This window comes from Telopea speciosissima, chromosome 2, assembly GCF_018873765.1.
Source record: "Telopea speciosissima isolate NSW1024214 ecotype Mountain lineage chromosome 2, Tspe_v1, whole genome shotgun sequence".
Taxonomy (NCBI): Eukaryota; Viridiplantae; Streptophyta; class Magnoliopsida; order Proteales; family Proteaceae; genus Telopea; species Telopea speciosissima.
Window position 1 is genome coordinate 8,713,689 of NC_057917.1, and position 19,080 is coordinate 8,732,768.

At 39.7% G+C, this 19,080-nt stretch overlaps 1 protein-coding gene across 1 annotated transcript; it reads right to left on the minus strand.

Annotated features, from left to right (window-relative positions):
• Positions 1 to 4,483: 4,483 nt before the first annotated feature.
• On the minus strand, positions 4,484 to 18,542 carry LOC122649576 (CASP-like protein 5A1). The gene is made up of 3 exons (XM_043842778.1): positions 17,930 to 18,542; positions 8,933 to 9,065; positions 4,484 to 4,828 (listed from the first exon to the last, which is right to left on the minus strand). Exons 1-3 carry the CDS (start codon positions 18,139 to 18,141, stop codon positions 4,640 to 4,642), a joined length of 534 nt encoding a protein of 177 aa, XP_043698713.1. The 5' UTR covers positions 18,142 to 18,542; the 3' UTR covers positions 4,484 to 4,639.
• Positions 18,543 to 19,080: the final 538 nt, after the last annotated feature.

Here is a 19,080-nt window from a genome sequence, read left to right on the forward strand (position 1 = left end):
TAAAAATTTTCTGAGTGAATCTGGTTTTGTATTCTTTCCTGAGATAAGTGTTGTCAATGGATCAACCAACAGACATCCCATGCCATGTAGATAAATTATGGCTCTTTTTCTGTTGAAATAGAATTATGGAATTATAGCTCTGTGTTAATACTGTTCTGTGTGTGTGTGTGTGTGTGTGTGAGAGAGAGAGAGAGAGAGAGAGAGAGAGAGTTTGCTGAGTTATCAGAGCTCATCAAAGCTGTGTCGTGTGGTACCAAGTGGAGGGTGCTCAAACAGAATTCAAAACATGAACTTATTAATGTTAAGCTTGGGGGGTTCCCACCTGTATGGAGATGATGCTTCAAAGGGGAAATGGCAGTCAAAAAGGTTCATCCAAGTGCGGCCTTCCTCAGCCATTAGAGTAGTTCATGGTCCTTTGCCTGTCAGCCCCAGATGAAGTTATCACCATTAAACCATATAATCAAAGCTAAACTGACAGAGCTGAGCATTTTGTAAAAGAAATCGACTGCTTTATTAAATCCATAAAGCAGTACAAGAGAATGCCAGTGTCATTTTTCTTTCTTCATAAAAATTTGGACACTTAAGAAAAGGACATGAGCCTTTACTGTACATGGTAGGTCATGTGGTTAAGATAAATTATATTCTATTGAAAAACCATTCAAGCATTATCTTTGTCTGAGCATTTTTTCTATAAAACAAATTTTCTTCTCCCCAAACATAGTAATTTGATGATGTCCTTCCTCGTCCAATCCTCAAGTACTCTAGAGTTTGCTATAACATTAAAAAAAATTCTACAAAACAATTATTTCAGATTTGTCATCAACTACAAGCATTTTCATTACTATCATCCCTTTGGGGAATAGATTACATTGAATAGTACTTCTTTTCCCTTCTCTTTTGGAACTTCTATGAGTATTACAATGATTAGAACTTTGTTGGATACCTCCCTTCTGTACCAAGTCAATACTCAAGTATATAGAGTTGGTTTTCATGCATCAGAGGATGGTGTGCAATCACTGTCAGCAGCTGGGATCTTGTTCAATTCATGGAGAAATGTTGTTATGGTCTGTGCAAAAACTTCGTCATTGCTCTCTTGACTTGACTTTGTTTTATAGTGTCTAAACAATATAAAGTAGGAAAAATGAATTAAAAGGGAGAAAATTGATCTTTCAGAATTAATGGCGGATGAATGCGTGGAAGAGATAGAGAACTACAACTACTTTAGGAAGAATTAATCATGAGTTCATAACTGAATAAGATAACAAACAAGTTTCTCACAAGTACAACAGTTGAGATAGTAATAACGATTAGTATACATAAAAAAGTGAATAATAGAAAACGCAAAGCGACCCAATTTTTACTTTCTCTATAATTATTCATAGGGATTCATGCAAGCGAGCATATTGATTCAAGCTATGTGTTATGTGTCTGATGGACTCACTTTAGTGTATGGGCGCTAGATTGGGCTAGCCTAGTATGGGATAGGTTAAAGGCTTAATTTAATGTGTTCCATTAGCTCTAGAGCTTTTGGTGTATCGGTTAAGTACCTAACATTTGGTATTAGAGACGGCCACAATATCATAGGCTCAAGTCACGGAGAGGACTACCTGGAATAGAGTGAAAGCCGTCAATAAAGGGCTACTTGCTGCCAAGTAGAAACCCTAAGGCAAAGTGGAGCTGCTTGGAAAGAATTACATACCGCCACCTAGAGTGAGAGCCATCTAGGACGATAGTTGCAAAAGCATGGTGGTCTACTAAGTGCCTGATGGGGCCCCCTTTAGTGTAGGGTGCCTGATTGGGCCAGCCTAGTATATGATAGGTTAAAGGACTTGATTAATGCGTTCCATCAGTTCTGGAGCTTTTGACGTATCGGTCAAGTGCCTAACACTACGCTAGATACATAGAAGGTTCCTATTTCTAACAACTTTACCTTCTGAGGAACATCTCCTTGGATATCAATCCTTCCATAAGAAAGAAAAGATAATTTGAAAAGAATATGGAATTCAATGTTCTGAACTGATCAGAAGGTGGCATTGAGTAGCCCAAAACTTCTTGTTTTCCAAAGATAAGTAAACTTGAAAATAAAATCACCTTAAACTAGGGAAAAGGACCGAGTTTTCCTTCAGCCCTCCCATTCACCGGGGCGGGAGAGGGAGGGAATGGGTATCGGGAGGGTTTGGAAATACTAAAACCCTAGGATGGTGAGTGAATCGTCCTCTCTATGGGTGGAGGAAAACTTGTCCCTAGGGAAAATATAGTGTTCAAACTTTAAATCCTCCACCCAAATTAAAAATAAGGAAGAGGATTCCACGGGGTTAGAATGCAGTTTCCCACCAATTGGTGTCATGCGAAATGGTTCATATATAGGGACATTTATTGTGGAGAGAGAGTATGGGGTCCATGGCATGGAATGTGAGAGGGCGTGCGATTAATCTACACAGAGATATCGTGGGGATCCTTTTCCCTAAAAATATATAAGAGAAAGGGTTCCCTGAAAGGCAACATTGCCACTGTGCCAGAACAAGGGGCAATGGTAGAGTACATAGAAGCATCAACAGAGATGGGATTTCTACCTTTCATGGGGTGGGAGGCAATCATTTCGCACCCTTCTGTGTTTGGGCACAGGGCCATGCTACCTTTAAGGATTCTTTTTCCCAATAATAAGAATTACAACAATAATATGGACATTCTTAAGTGTAACCAATCAAGGTTGCATTGAGTTGTCACCATTATTTCTCAACTTTTTCATGTCTTATCATCCAACATTAGCTTTTAAACATAGGGTGGATAGTCCAATACGAACATATTTAGGCCTTATACGATTCAATGTGGACAAGCTTTTCTCTTAAAGTCACTTGATTTTGTGGGCATTTTTAACTGTTGGATAGATAAAAGGCAAGATCTTAGTTGATCATGTGTCAAATTTCTAACTCAAGTATAGTCATTTTCCCTCCCCTGTAAATCCATGACCGCTACTTGCATTCTCTGTTTTAGCTGAAATGTCATATTTGAGGAAGGAACCTTTGGTAAAACTCAAACTTTGGATGCCAACAAGCATGCCATGTGGCTAAGAAAAGGGGTGGACATGTGGAGAAACTCCTCTTTGTGGCTCACGTCTTTCATTAATAATTTTTCATTTTCAGACCACAAGGAGCATATTATGCGGATCAAAAGTTGATCAAAATGTACAATAATTATAGAAAAAATTAATAATGAAGACATTTTTTAGCCTACTACGGAGGGTACCTTAACACCCTTTCTCTTTTCTAGATCTCTCCTCTTGACATGAAATGATCTCTCGGCCCCCTATTTATGAAACCATTCTGTAATCCCTCATTGGTGTGCTCCCCTTAGTCCCCTATGCCACTTGCTCAAAGAACCTAGCTCACCCTCTCCCTACTAACAATTATGCAGTGCATTAATTCAGAATTTTCAGAGATTTCTAATCCCACTTATGAAATTGTTAATTTGGGACTCAACTTAATTGGTAGGTTATGATTCAATGTGGATTCCTATCTTCTGTACCATATGGATCCAACCATCACATGTTCTTGTTTTTATCATGATTTGCTTCTCCAAGTCTCTTTTTTTTTTTTTAAGTACCTGGTCGCACGGCCCGTACGTCTAAACACAAGAGCATGCAAAAGTACCACCCTGCCCTCTATGAAATAATCACATCTATGATTATCGTGCTGACGCTACATGACCAAAGAGAGATCTCTTGTCTACACTGTCTATTTTTTTCAAGGCTTGAAAAACACCCACTTGATTATTTTCACTCAAGAGAATCCATATTGGTTCAAATCGAGAAATCCCCCAGAAACCATTATGGGCCCAAACAGTCTATGGCCGCAAACATTGTTTGATGCTATGAGAATGATATAACTCAAACCAGAAGGGCTGTAGTAAGGCCCAGGAGATCTAAAAGCTGAGGAAGGCAATATTGGCTTTGAGGTTTTGAATTTTTTATATCATACTCGAGCAAGTCTCGACACCAGATGCATCGCATCCTCTTTATCATTCCGACATCGACGTGTTTATCATTGACCATCGTTTGGCGCCGGTCTCTAGCTCTCTTCAAACCAGAATGAGATCCTGCACTTGTAACGGCGACCAATGGAAGTCACAAAGAGAGGACAGTCGGGATTTGAGAAGATTAGCTAGTTTACCCTACACATAAATGTATTGTTATATTTTTGCATTTTCTTTGCCCTTTTTTTAAGTACCTTCTCCATTAAATACTAAACCCTGCCAAAAGGATCAGTTGTGAACCAAAACTTGAGTTCTAATGCGCAAATAATGTGTTCATTATCATTTTATAGTCATTTGTACTTTCTTTGTTTTTTGAAGGATCTCTTGCTGTCGAAACATTTTTCGGATTGGTATAAAATTAACATATGATTAGATGATGATGTGTAATCTCTCTCTCAATAATTTTCTTATTTGAGAGAACATCCTCCAATGGTTTGTCATGCAAGATATATTTCAAGTACATTCTATTGTATGAAAATCCGACCCAATTCACAAAATATACAAAAGTAGGATGATCAAAATCTCAGTTGTAAGCAAAACTTTCCTGAGATCACACAAAAAATTACGAACCCTCATGAAAATATTGCCTTCTTCCTCCCAATTTTCACTAGGATGCCAGTGACCAAAAGTTCAAGAGAAAAGATGGTGAGACAGTGAACCAGCTGAGAAAGGCCATTGCTGTTGCAGTCTCAAACCTCCCACAATGGTTCTCCGCACACTCATTCAAATCATTGCCAATAAGCACTGTGATTCCAGCAGATGCACAGGCACCAGCAAATATAAGCGTAGACGTGATCTAATGAGAAGAAGATCCAGAATTAAACAAGGAAAGACAATGCCAAAGGAAACAGCAACAACCACATGCATATAGCCACATCTCTTGATAATTTTGACAATAAATATCTATAACCGAAAAATAGAGTATCTACGAGGTTTGCCTTGTACTCAATACTGGTTAAAAGTCATAGTCTGCAGATTTTACCAACTAAACAAGGTAATAAATATGCACATAGAAACTACATACTTATGTCTCAATCAATTTATTGCTTATTGTATAAGTTTATGAATTATGGGGTTAGTACAGGAGACATGGATTCATAACCTCTCTTCACCTGCTGAGAAAACCTGACACTCAGACCTTCCTATCTCAAAAACAAAAATATATGCTTCCTCTATTACTTAAAGACTGTCCTAAAATGTTAGTCCATTTCAAAAATTTAATGCATGACTTTGGTTGTTTTCCCATTTTATCTATTGCTACACTCAAATGATCTTGGATTCCATGTAAAAATTAAGTACTAACTAGGAAAATAATTTATAGAAAGTGAGAAGGTGAAGTATTAATACTACTCCTTAAAATGTGTACTTTCTCAAAATGGACAATCCCTGTTAAAACTTGAAACAGAGGGAGTAAAGGATAAAAAAATCCATACCTGTGAGATGTCATTTGAACTTGGAAAAAGTATCTATCGCTTTTAACTTTAAAATAGAAAGTAGCTGACTAAATATATTTCTTAAGCCCCGCTTGAATAGGTGGGCGTGAGTCCCACGTGTGGTGGGGTGAGACAAGAAGAAAAGGAAAGGGGGGGAATAATCACTATAGCATCCCACCCAATTTTGTTTGGTTGGGTGGGAATATTTCAAAGGTAAAGAGAGAGAGAGAGACCATGGAAAGAGAACTCGGTCGAAACCAACCGAAACCACTGAGCTATCTCGGTTTCGCAAGAAACCGAGACGAGATGTGGGTGTAGTTAAAAAAGTCGCTAGTTTCAACAGGTTTCGACCTGTTTTGACCGAAACAACCCATATTTCGCAAGTTTCAACACTCATGCCCATCGAAACTTGAGGAATCCTGGCTCGATGAGCAAGTAAATGAAATAAAATTTATGTCAAGACAGAGTCATGTTTTTATATTTGTTATTCCACTTGGACGCGGTTTGTCTTGGTTTGGGTTCTCAAACGGATTTGGCCCGGCCCATGGAACAGTTCCTGCATCACCCCTTCGATCCATGTTTGAGGCTAATCAGAGTCTCTGATTTTCTGCTATATAAAATCTCCCATATTCTGGGTTTGTCTTCTCAGATTCTGAAGTTTTTTATCCGACTCTTATCAAACTGCTGGCTAAAACTCTATTGTGGGGTTTTTGGTGTTCTACTGGCCTATAATCTTCAACCAAAATTGTAGCCCTATTCAAGAGTTGATTTTGACTTCTGTTGGGATTCAATATCTGTCAAATTGTGGTAGCTATTGTTAAGACACTGCTGGACATTCATTCTTATTTAATTGACACTACTGTTCTGTTGATTTTGTGGTGATTCCATTGATATATTGCTGCTGGATATTCCTTTATATACATAATGGGTGATTCAAAATCCTTAGTGGACTCTCTCTCAATGTACAAATTACATCTATCGAACTTAATGGTGCATTCAACGATCTTCTCTAGGCACAGGCTGTTAGAGTTTATATCACTGCCAGATGGAAGATAGACTATCTGAATAGGTCACCACCTGCTATGACATCTGCTGAGTATAAAGAATGGACAACAGAGAATGCCACAGTACTTTGTTGGCTGTGGAATAGTATGAAGCCCTTTGTGCTTGCCAATGTAAATTTTCATACCACAGCCAAAGGTGTTGATGTGAAAGAAAGCTATTCTCAAGCTAAGAATATGTCCAAAGTATATGATTTATATGAAAAGTTCTTCTCCTTCAAGCAGCATGGGAAATTTGCCGTCGACTACAACAGTTCTTTAAAAGGCATGTGGGAGGAACTCAATGTGTACCAACTTCTTTCTACTGATAGTGAAGTTCTTAAATCTCAATGTGCGGAATTCCTGGTTGCTAATTCTTTGATCGGGTTAGACTCTAACCTTCAACCCGTCAAAAGCCAAATACTTGCAAGTGAGAAGATACGTTAATGAATGAGCCATTTGTCAGATTCAATGTATCATGTCCCCCTCGTTCACCATGGTCTTGGTGCAGGTTTTCTAACAGAGGTCAAGGTTCAGAGGGAGGCTAAGGCCATGGTGGTGGTCAAGGTAGAGGACAGCCACCTGATCAAGGCATGCGTCAGTGTACTTACTGTGGAAAGATGAATCATGTTTTTGATGCATGTTGGGCAAAGGATGGTAAACCCAAGGGGGCTCAGCAGCTTTCTGTTAACATTGTTTCTTTAGATCAGAGTTCTACAACGGTGTAATCTACTACTACCATAGTATCATTGCTCACTCAGGTATTTCCACACTTCTTGCCACCTCTTCCTCCACACCATGGGTCATTGACTTTGGTACCAACTCTCATTGGACTTCGGTACTGGCTCATTTCTTGTCTCCACTTCCTCCACACCATTGGTCATTGACTCCAATGCCACCTCTTATATGACTGGTAAGTCCCATGTATTTACCTCCTTTCAGAAGATTAACCACCCTTCTAGAGTCATACTTGTTGATGGCTCCTTTACTCAGGTGGCTGCTTCTGGTTGTGTCCTTCACCTTCTAGTCCTATGTTAAACTATGTTCTTTGTGCACCAATCCTAATTGACTGGTCAAAGGAGAATCTTCTCAAAATCCTGGGGCATTTTTGGCTTTGACACTGTTCACGTGAACAGTGTTTTAGTCTTCAACTTGGGTCTTCTAGAAGGATCTCCATCAAGTCAATCTGGGCTGTGAGACCATTCACGTGATCAGTGCCATGAACAGTGTTTTGGTCTTTTATCTTCTTCCTCTGGCCAGAATCTACATCAAGCTCTTTGTTCTCCATTGGTGTTCTACATTCAAGTTTTGGTTTTATTAAAGGATCTTCATTCAAGCAAGCTTGTGTCCAAGAAAGTCTGCAGCAACAGTAAGTTTGAATCATCCCAAACCCTAGTCATTCTTCTTCTAATCCTCTAAACAACCAAACCCTAGAATCCTCTCCATCTTTTAACCCTTTTCACACTCCATTCACTGCACAGACCAATCAAGCCATAGAAACAGTCCCATTCTTTGATTGAATCTACTTCTCACCCATTGGGAAACTCGATCCAAGTTTGGATCAATTCTGTCCATCGAAACCCTAGTAATTTCATTCCTCCCTCTTTCCCAAAACCCTAACCACAAAACCTCGCTGCCGAGGCTATAAACAGTCACTGGTTTGTTAGCAGTTAACGTAACCTTCACTGGAAGACTCCTACTTGCTGCCTAGACCAAACCCTACCTTCAAACCCTAACCCCCACTAAACCCTAACCCTAATTTGACCAAGCCGAACTACCTATTCAGATCAGATCCTGGTTATTGGTTCCTAGTTTGATTATTCAAACTAGGACTACATTAGACTATTAGTGGTGTGGAGAAGACATTGTCCCGACATCTTCCAACAGGGATTTTCTAGTAAGCGAGAAATCACACTCATTGCAACCAAACAGTTGAAATCTGGAAACCTTTGGGAAAATCTGGCAACTTTCCCTTATTAGCATTCCCACCCCCCACCAAAACCCCTCTGTCCAAATGCCTAAGGGAATGAGAATGAGACAGATTGTTTGACACCATTCGTTCTTCCCTTCAGACGAAATAAAAAATCTGAGGTCAAACTGGACCAGTAGCCCTGCAGGTATTGACCCAACCAGCCTAAAATTTCCTACCTGGATTTTATGACACTACTTAAAACTTAAAAGAATCACCAAATTGAATCGAAGTGAACCCTGTCCAAAAGAAGAAATAAGGAGAAAAGCTCTTCCATGTGCTTCAATAAATTCAAAGCAAATTCCCAACAACAAAACCAGGAGAGAGAGAAAGGGATTACGTATCTCAACAGGAGTTCCAGCACACATCAACTTCAAGTTTAAAGTTTTAAAGAAAAGCTTTCAACCAGAATTTAGTCTCAAAAAAATACCAACACATAGCGTGCTGGTTTTTCTTACCCCATCTCCAATGGTGAACAAACTGACAACTCGAGAATTCCTCAAGCATCTCTTTACTAGAAGAGCATATATATCAATAATGGCGAGTGATAGGCTCCACAAACTTTGCAAGCTAGCTGCCGCGACAAGGTAACTGAAAAAAACAAGTACCAAAAATCTCCTTGAGTTGTGAAACGGCAAATACAAGAAACACTCACTCACTCCAATTGCTGAACTAGAAGCTATATTTATTAAGCACCATAAGCAGAACAATAAAGAAGCAGAAAACAAAACAAATGAAGTGAAAGATGTGGTCCAAAAGTACACATCCTCTAAAGTTAAATTTGATCCTGTTTTGGGTGAATATGAACAGATATACTGCATGAAAATGGGAGAATAACAATCATTTAGATCAATTAAAATACATGTTCTTCCTAGACAACATAAATACCAGCCTTGGAACATACCATATTTTTTCAGATGAAATCCAACGTTTCACATCAAGCTGTTTGACTAGTGGGTTGATGGGTTTAAAGCAACATATTGTCTTCCCAGTTCCCAACCCCCAATGTTCCTGCTTCTGATCAGCTGCACAATTATTGGCACCCCACCAAACTATGCTGGGGTCCTCTGTGTAACAGATGGTAAAGTGTGCTCCCATAGATTGAATAAGAGATGCCTGGTGCAATCCCAGGTTCAAAAACCCTGTTTGGGTTCACTATGGGCCCACCCAGATACTACACAACTCAAATAACAAGTGGGTGAAAGCTCTGTAACTTAATGGAAGTCAAGCTAACAAAAAAAAGGAACATATTGTTGGGCTTGAGATGACTCTCTCTCCCCTTTGGGGTTTTGGTAATGAATTATTTATTCACCAAAAAAAAAAAAAAAGAACAAAATAGGCACTGTTCGTGGGTGACAGTAGAGTTATATGGGAGCTAATTCTGGAAATAAAAATAAAACTAAGAAGACAACTGAATAATGAAAGAAAGACAGGGCAATATGGTAAAATAAACACAAGGTAATATCTATCGTGTGGGGGAAATTGTCTTCAACCTTTGGTCAAAGCAGAGTCACAGCACAACAGCAGTAAGGAGGACCTATTCAAAGAAGAGATCTTTCACGATAGGTCAAATCGAGTTGGGGCTTTAGGGGTGTAATCACAGCTGCTGATTCTCTAGACTCACGTACTAACAGCCTCAATAAGTTAGAGAAATTTAAAAGGAACTGTTCTGCGACCACAACTGGAGGTGGGGTAAGAACCAGTCCTGAAAGGCTGAAATCAGTCTTGTAACTCACAATCCGTATGACAAGTGGACTACAAATCCCAGGGGTTGGGTCGCCTCTACGGTAAGTATTGAGTCATTTAATGTACGGCTGGAAAGATGCGGGATGAGGGAGTTCGATGAAAAAATTATGGTGCTGCCAGTAGCACTAAACGCAGGGCAGGACCGAGTAGGTGATAATAAGCATGAACTTAAGAAAGAAAAGAAAATAAAAGGACAAAATAACAAGAAGAAATAGAGAAGCAAATCAGAAGCAAGTTGTCTTGGATCTCCACTGGTTGTAATGACTCCCCAAGGAAAAGGCATATTGTTGTATCCTGGGGATTGCCTCTCTCCATTTTGCTGTCCTCCCCCTCCTCTTCCTGAGGATGGGGCCACCTCTTTAGGGCCTCCTTGTTCTTTTCCTCCTTCAGTAATGAATTATTTATTCACCCAAAAGAGAAGGAAAATAAGAGATGAGAGAAGAAAGATATTACCTGAGATGGAAGGAAGATGGGAGTAGGAAGTATGTCACAGTAGAGAAGGAAGGAGAAGAAGAAAATATCGCCAACAAGGCCGGACACGCTCCAAAGCCATGACGGCAACTTAACTCCAACTTTCATTCAATTTAATCTATTCTCTATATCATTCTCCATTTTAGAGTACATATAAATAAGAGAAAAATATCACAAAATAGAAACCTATTCTACTAAGAAATTGGCAACACAATATAATCTCCCAACGTAATCTACCCAAATATAATATTACTTCTATGTAATCTACCAGCGCCCCCCCCCCCCCCCCTCCCTCCTCCTCCTTTGACCCAAAAAACAGGTTGGGTCGGTTACGTCTTGGCTTGGGACTCCAAAGTTGGTCATTCCGGTCCAACCAGGCTAACGAAACTGCATCAATGCCACTGTCAAGTGTCATTTACTGCTTCAAATTTAAAAATTATATATATATATATATATATATATATATATATATCTTCTCATCTCTCTGACATTCAGATCATCTCCTTTGGTTGTTGGACATTCTCAACTTGATCACTCAAACCCAGAAGCCTTATAATCTAACCACACATTTGTACACTGGAAATCTGGAATACCTATGCTCTGAACATATCAGCTGTTACAACAGCTTATTCCAATTCCCAAAAGCTCAAGCTGTTAAGCAAGGGGACATAAAAATGTATATCAACACAAAAAGTCAGCTTCTCAAGGATTCCTCCAAAAGCACTGGGGACTCGCAACCAAGGCATGATTTCACCTGTTTCCATGACTTATAGCTGCGCTTCTGTGGCTAAACTGAGCAAGACTCGAGATTTTCTTGGGCAGAAAACTGTTGGGGCTTAAAGATTCCCATGGAAAATTTTGATTAGTTTTGTCTCATGAGAGCTAAACAACAACCATCTGTGCAGAGGAAGAGGGTTGCACATACATTGAATTTTCTTCACTTCTTCCTCTTCAAACAGTCTCTTGTTCTCACTTCATCTTCATGAATTTGATATGGGAAGTAGAGGTGAGGGCCCACAGGAAATACCAAACCTTAGAGTTGCAAGTGTTGGGAATCAACAGTAGCTATTAATATTGACTTTATCTGAACAGTCAATATTAAATAGCTACTGTTGGGAAGTTGCAAGTGTTGGGAATCAAACAGTCTCTTGTTCTCACTTCATCTTCATGAATTTGATATGGGAAGTAGAGGTGAGGGCCCACAGGAAATACCAAACCTTAGAGTTGCAAGTGTTGGGAATCAACAGTAGCTATTTAATATTGACTTTATCTGAATAGTGGTAAGACATTGCCAGCAATTCATTAACAATACCCTGGTTACTTATAATAATTACTAAAACGTCTCTCTTCTACTCCAGCACTGAGGTGCAGGAAAGAGTTGATCACCAGCAAGTGATGATTTTTTCAGTAGGAAATGATTGACTGGTAGAGTGAGGATCTAGTACTGTAGAGTTGGCTTGGTTAGGGATTGGGTGTTGTCATTGTATTATTTTGAAAATTTGAAAGTAATAAAAAAACGATGGCCGCATACATTTGACCTTCCCCAGACCCTGCTAAACGCGAGAGCCTTGTGCACTGGGTTCGGCCTCTTTTTTTTTTTTTTTTTAAAAAAGGATGGCTTATCTCTCCTCCTTTTATATGTCTCTATGGGGCCCATATTACCATGTCTCACACAAAAGACCTGTTACTGATTTGACACAATGCCAAGGGTGGCACAGGTGCTCCAGAGCACACCCCTACCCACCACAGAAAGTGTCTCACTATTGATAAATATGAGAAATGTCAGCTTAAGAAAAATGTGCACATTCTTGATTTAAATCAGCCTCTTAATGCGCCTTCACATAAACCAGATAAAAAATATGAGCAACTTTATGCTATCAAACATCAACAGGGACTATGACTAAGACCACAATCTTCATTAGCATAAGAAAGATTTGCTGTTTCTGTAAAGATCTGAAATACTTGAAGACTTGTTCTCATTGAGGAACTCAAATCTCCCATATCGGCATCCCTTTCTACATGTCTATGTTCTGACATCATTTTTTTTTACTCGTGATGTCATACAACAGCGCAGCTGATCATAAAAAAGAAAAGTATTCGACACATTGTTTTCATGTTAAAATTACTTCACCATGCAAAAAGCTATTGCACTAAATAATCCTGTCACCCAAACAATACTAGAATTCTAATGCCTAAAACCGCATCTTGGATCCACACCTCCATCATATTTCTCTCATTGTTTCGTGAAAACAATGGTAATTGAGTTTTTATTTTCCTGTTTCAAAAGCTAGAGTACGAGCAATGGATGGAATTCTCTTTATTCTCCCCCCCCCAACCCCAATGTAAAGGTCGACCAGCAAAGCACCTAAGGAAACTGAAATCCACTCCACCAAATTCCCCATGCCCCCATTTTGTAGGGATAAGTAATCAGCATGAAGGAGCCAACTAGTGCAGCTGGTAAGGGTAGTGTAGGGCAACACAATTATAACTTGCCAGCTGTCTGGATTTTTCTAGATATGGCTATGAGGAATTCATGGTTTCGGTAGCACTAAAAGCAAAGAAAGAAAACCAACAAAATCAGTGGAACTGGGAGGGGCCTTTACCACCCAATGTGATTGAAATTATTCAATCTTAATTGAAAATTGCATAAAAGAAACAATGACTTAAAATATAGGGATAATTTCTTAGATCCACTTGATAAGAACTGAAAATACAAGATAAGTAGGTTTCAAATTTGTTTTACGTCAATTAGTTTTAATTTTAAAAAGATTTACTTAATCCCCATAGTTAGTTATTGGTCATACTTTCTAGATGAAAACAAAATTAAACTTCGTTCAATACCCCAACCTCATTTCATCTCCTCTCCATATATTTTTTATTTATTTTATTTCTATTTTTAATTTTTTTTATTTAATTCTTTCATTTTTTATGTCATACGTGGGATCCACCTCTTCTTTCTCTGGAGAAGGCTGCACCATCCCCCGCCTGCAAACCCCTTGGCCTGCAGCTCCACCTCTACCTGTAACACCCACTCCCTCTCCCGCGCTCTCACTCTCTCATCCCCTGCCTCCCTACCCTCCACCGTGCTCTCATCAACCTCCGCCCCATCCCCTGCTTCTGTGCCCTCTCCCGTCAACACTGGGAACTTTGTCAAGCTACGGGATAGTAAATTTGGATGGTAGGGTTTTGATTCGCGCCTAATTGATAACAACCCGATGAGATTCTCAAATGTTGCTTCACTATCTCACCATGGCTGCTCCGCTCCGGCTGAAATCCCAAGTCCCTTTGCTTAGAGACCCAAAATCGAGTCTTGAGTTTAGAAATGATGATTTCGGAGGAAACCATCTCAGGATCAGCTTTTCTGACAGTTCCCACTTCAGAGATGGAATCTCCAGAGAAACCCAGTTCCCATATTGATATTTTGGAGCCGCCTACTTTTGAAGAATCCATGTATGCTCAAACTAGCTACCTCACCCTTTTCGCAAATTCAGCTACAGAAAGACGTTGGTCAGGATAACGTAATAGAGGATCTTTTGATCTTCCCCCACTAACTGATTTTGTCTCAACAATTCACTGTTAAACAAAGGAGGTAGAGAGGGTAGACGTTGGACACTTAACTTCACAATTAACGTTTTAACTAGAACTTCTTGAAGGGCTTGGAAGTTGGATTGGACGCTTAATAGCACAAACATCTCTTCTGGGTTTTGAGTTTTCCAGAGCCCAATGTCTTCTTCTTTTATTGAAAATTGGGAGAAAGCTTACATTTTTATCATCATCAAGGAGATGCTCCAGTGGGAAACAGAAGGAATCTGAAGTTGTGTGATCGTGCAACATTTTATGCTCTGTCACACACCAGAAAAAAGGTAGTAGAGGAATCAAGTAAAAAACTCTTTTCTTCGCTTGAACATCGCATAAAGATTAATGCACCATAGATAGACAAAGAAGAGGAAAGATGGGAAAGGGTGGGGGTGGGGGCGGGGGTTACAGATGTAGGTTGGGGGTGACGGGGGAGGGCAGGGAAGCGGGATGGGCGGGTTACAGAGGGGAGAGTGAGCGTGGGAGAGAGAGAGAGGGGGGTGTTGCAGGTGGGGGTGGAGTTGCAGAGCAAGGTGAGGGTGTTGCAGGGGGTGGTTCAGGCTTGGTGGAGAACGAAGAAGAAGAAGAAAAGGAGGAGGAGGAGGTGGGTCCCGTAATTAATTAAAAATATGAAAAAAATGTAAAAAAAAAAAAGAAGATGCAGTGATTTTGAGGTATGAGAAGATGAATGAATGTTGGGGTATTTTAGGAAGTTCAGTCTGTTTTTATCTTGGGTTACATAACCAATAACTAACTTTGGGGAATTAAGTAAATCTTTTCAAAATTTAAACTAATGGACGTAAAATATATTTTAAACCTACTTATCTTGTAATTAATTTTCTTATCTAGTGGATCTAGGCAATTTCCCCTAAAATATAAGCATTTTTTTCATTAACTAAAAATCTCAAAATATGTATTAGGATTCGATCTTCTCTATATTTGTAGACAAGACTACATTTGAATGAACTCAAAAACAAATTAGATAATCCCATAACAGACTGATAGCCGGATAGTATTGTGACATACTGATGGGGGATCCTAATCACCTATTACTAGTGACAAGGATAACCAAGAACAACCATGATCGCAGAGCAAGAAATAAACCAGAAATAAAGCATGTTCTGTAACTCACAGCAGTCTAATCTGATGAGGACCGAATGCTGGTCGAAATTACTTACTAATGTGATGAACAAAATATCAAAATTTGGTCTAGATCCAACGGCTGACTAATTAGTTACATGACTGTCATGGAATTAGTAAGTACCAAAACCAGAATTAGAAAATCAGGGGAAACAGTACCTTGAGGGTAGTAGACTTGGTGAGGGTTGACACTTCAAAATCCCAGCCATAATTGATGGCTAGATCAAGAGATATGTGATGAATTCCAAAATAGCAAGTAAGAATCAAAATTACTAACTCAGTACCTTAAGGCGAATCTGGCCATTGGATGACAAAGGGTTTTTAATTGAAGGAGGCCTAGGGTTGTAGTACAAACATACCAAAAAATGAACCCCAGATACTGGTTAGATGAGAAGATAATCACCACTCACCGATATTATTCAGAAACACAGCATAGAAAGGCAACGCAGGTCTGTATCAAGTATTCAAAGCCAGCTTTCAATGGAGATTAATAGCAACACAAAACTCAGCCTTATCCCAACTTAATGGGGTCAGCTACATGGGTCCAAACACAACAAAGGGAAACTGAGTTCTAACAAAAAAATGGGGAAAGAGAAGAGAAATGGAAAATGGCAAATAAAAAATGAAAGACACAATAAGAAAGAAGAAAGATAATAAGATAATAAGAGGGAAGAAGCCCAACCCAGCACGGCAGGAGAAACACAGCTAAACGGGGTCCGCTACATGGATCCTTGACCTCCAATAGGCCCTATCCGAAGTCATACTTGGTACAAGACCTAGGCTATACATGTCTTTCCTCACCACTTCTCCTATGGTCATTTTAGGCCTGTCCCTAGCTCTTTTAGCTCCGTCAATCGTGATCATATCACTCCTCCTTACTAGGGCGTCCCTAGGCCTCCGACAAATATGACCATACCACCTTAAACGACTCTCTCGAAGCTTGTCACTGATCAAGGCGTCTCCCACGTCCGCTCTAATACGTTCATTCCGTACTTTATCATTCCTTGTTTTTCTACACATCCATCTTAACATCCTCATCTCTGCTACACAAAGCTTATCAATATGACATTTCTTAACTGCCCAACATTCTGCCTCATACATCACAGCCGATCGTACAACAGTTCTATAGAACTTTCCTTTAAGCTTCAAAGGAATACGTCGGTCACACAATACTCCAGACGCACCTCTCCACTTCATCCATCCCACTTGGAGATTAATAGCACAACCTTCTAATGACTAAACAGTAACAATAATGACAGAGGACAAGGTTCTGTACTCTCAGATGTTGGTTGCAGGTTACTAAAATACCGAGTAAAGAAATTGATGGAGAAGAGCAAGAAGAAAGCAAGGGATATGTTGGTCTCCACCAACTAGAAGATGGCCTCTCAGCAATCTCCACCTTGGAATCTTACCAGGGTTTGTTGTCTCTCACACTGACACACATGCACATGGCATTCAACCTAAAAGAATGTCACAATGAACCAACGAGGTGACTAAGCAAGGCACATGGTACTGTAATGGCACAAACTGTAGATGTACTGGAGCTACTTTAATGGTCTCTTCTCGAGCTGTAGCATGTGGGTCCAAAACCTCACACATGAATCTTCTTGAAGAGTTGTTTTTGTGGAAGGTTATGTGCTCGAACAAAATCAGCATACATAAAATTCGCTTCTGCCCCGGTATCAACAATTGTAAGAACATCAATAGAATCAACAAGAAGCAGAAGAATACCCTTTTGTCTGAAGAGGGAAGCTTTATCAACTAGTTTGTTTGAGAATGATGTAAGACTAGCAGAGTAAGCTTCAACTTCCTTATCATCAGAACCATCATCCTCTAACTAAATAAACCCCCCCCCCCAAAATATATATATATATGTATGTATGTATGTATGTATATATAACTCAAAGAGCCCTTAAGTGGAACCTACAGCCAAGGAATTGATTGTTGGACCAGCTTCCTTGACCATAAGATAGACTTTTAGAGGTGCACTTGTTTCAACACAATACGAGGACAACATGATGAAATCCTGAACAAGTTGGATAGAAAGAGAGATGAGTTTGTCAAATTATGTAATTTCAATACCCAACCATACGATGAGAACCATGTGGCCAAGCCCAACAGGTTATTGTCATCCATCCAGATTAAAACCATATCCAAATGTGTAGCCAAAACATCCCCTGCTGTCTCCCAAGCGGGGGAAAAATTCCACAGCAATATAGTGAAGCCAGGGTAAAAAATTCCTTCCTAGAAATGCAGTTGCATGCATGCACTCTTCTACAATACCCGGGGAAGAAAGAGATATTCAGTAACAACTGCACGACAACCTCAGTGCAGTTGAATTTTCGAAGCACTTCCTTACAATAGCATTCAATGTTGAATTTCTTATTCACAGTAAAAAAACAGCACTGACAAAAGCAACGGAAAAATCACAAGTTTCAGGTCCCTAGACTCCCTACTCCTCAGTTCATAAGAAGTGAAAATAATGAAGAAAATAAGTATAAAGGAACCAATTAATTCAATACCAGAAAGCTGTGACAGTGATGAAATCATTGGTGGAAGTCATGACACAAACTGCTGCAACAGCAAATAGAAACTGGCACAACCGTAAGGCGAGACCACCAGCAGTACCAGGCATGCCTTGGATATCCTTCATCCTCAACCTCGGTGCATTATTTGCAGCATCAGTGAGAGGAGGAGCTTCTATGGGATGCACCGAAGGATGACTCGCATTCATTGCTTCAGCAATCTTCAAATGTCATAGTCCGATAACATCCATGGAGTTAGTCACATAGACAGTAAATAATCAAACTCCTTCACTGCTCAATTGAATCGATTCTCAGAAGTCCAAATCCTATTAAAGAAAATGAGTCACGACTTTATTTAACTACTGAATTTTCAATGATGCAGACAACAGCCGACTACTCCACGAAAGAGAATAAGCACGATTACAACAGCTTTACAAAAGATGGAAACACATCATCCAAAAGATTACCTTCGCCCACTTAATTTTATTTAAAAGAGCGAGGCAACGGCAACGGCAGCGGCAACTTCCTCCAAAACCCTATATAAATGAGAAAACAGACGTAATGAACTTTGATTCAGACAACGTCGTCCTCATCCACGCAGATGATAAATTAAACTGTTGCGTTTCACCAACTTAAATAAATTTTACCAGAACTACCGATCAGAGCCATCGCAGCCGATCAAATTCTAGGGCAAAGAAGAGAATCTCAAGATCTAAAGCTATAATCCCTTTGACAAAGAAAAGCATAAGCAATCCGACCTCTGGACTGCGATTTGACGTGATCTTCTTCTTCTTCTTCGATCGATCACCAGAGACTAGACACCGGAGAGCTCGAGGGAGACGACTGACGGGAGAGACGAAGAAGAAGAACAGACGCAAGTGGGGCCAGAGGAGCGAGAACCGAAAAAAGAACGGTCCACGTTGAGAAGCGCGCTAGCTTTAGACAAACAGTGGTGGTGTATTCGTGAATCGTGAATTCTTTTATCGGTACAGTAAGTGAGATATCCACTTGGCATATTCTCACGCGGCTTACTGCCGATTGTTAACCGCCCGAGATCAGACAAAAGCTTTTATATAAATTCCTTTTTTTTTATAATACTTTTATAGAAATTCCGACGGGCCCATCAGACCATCTCACTCATCAAGCAA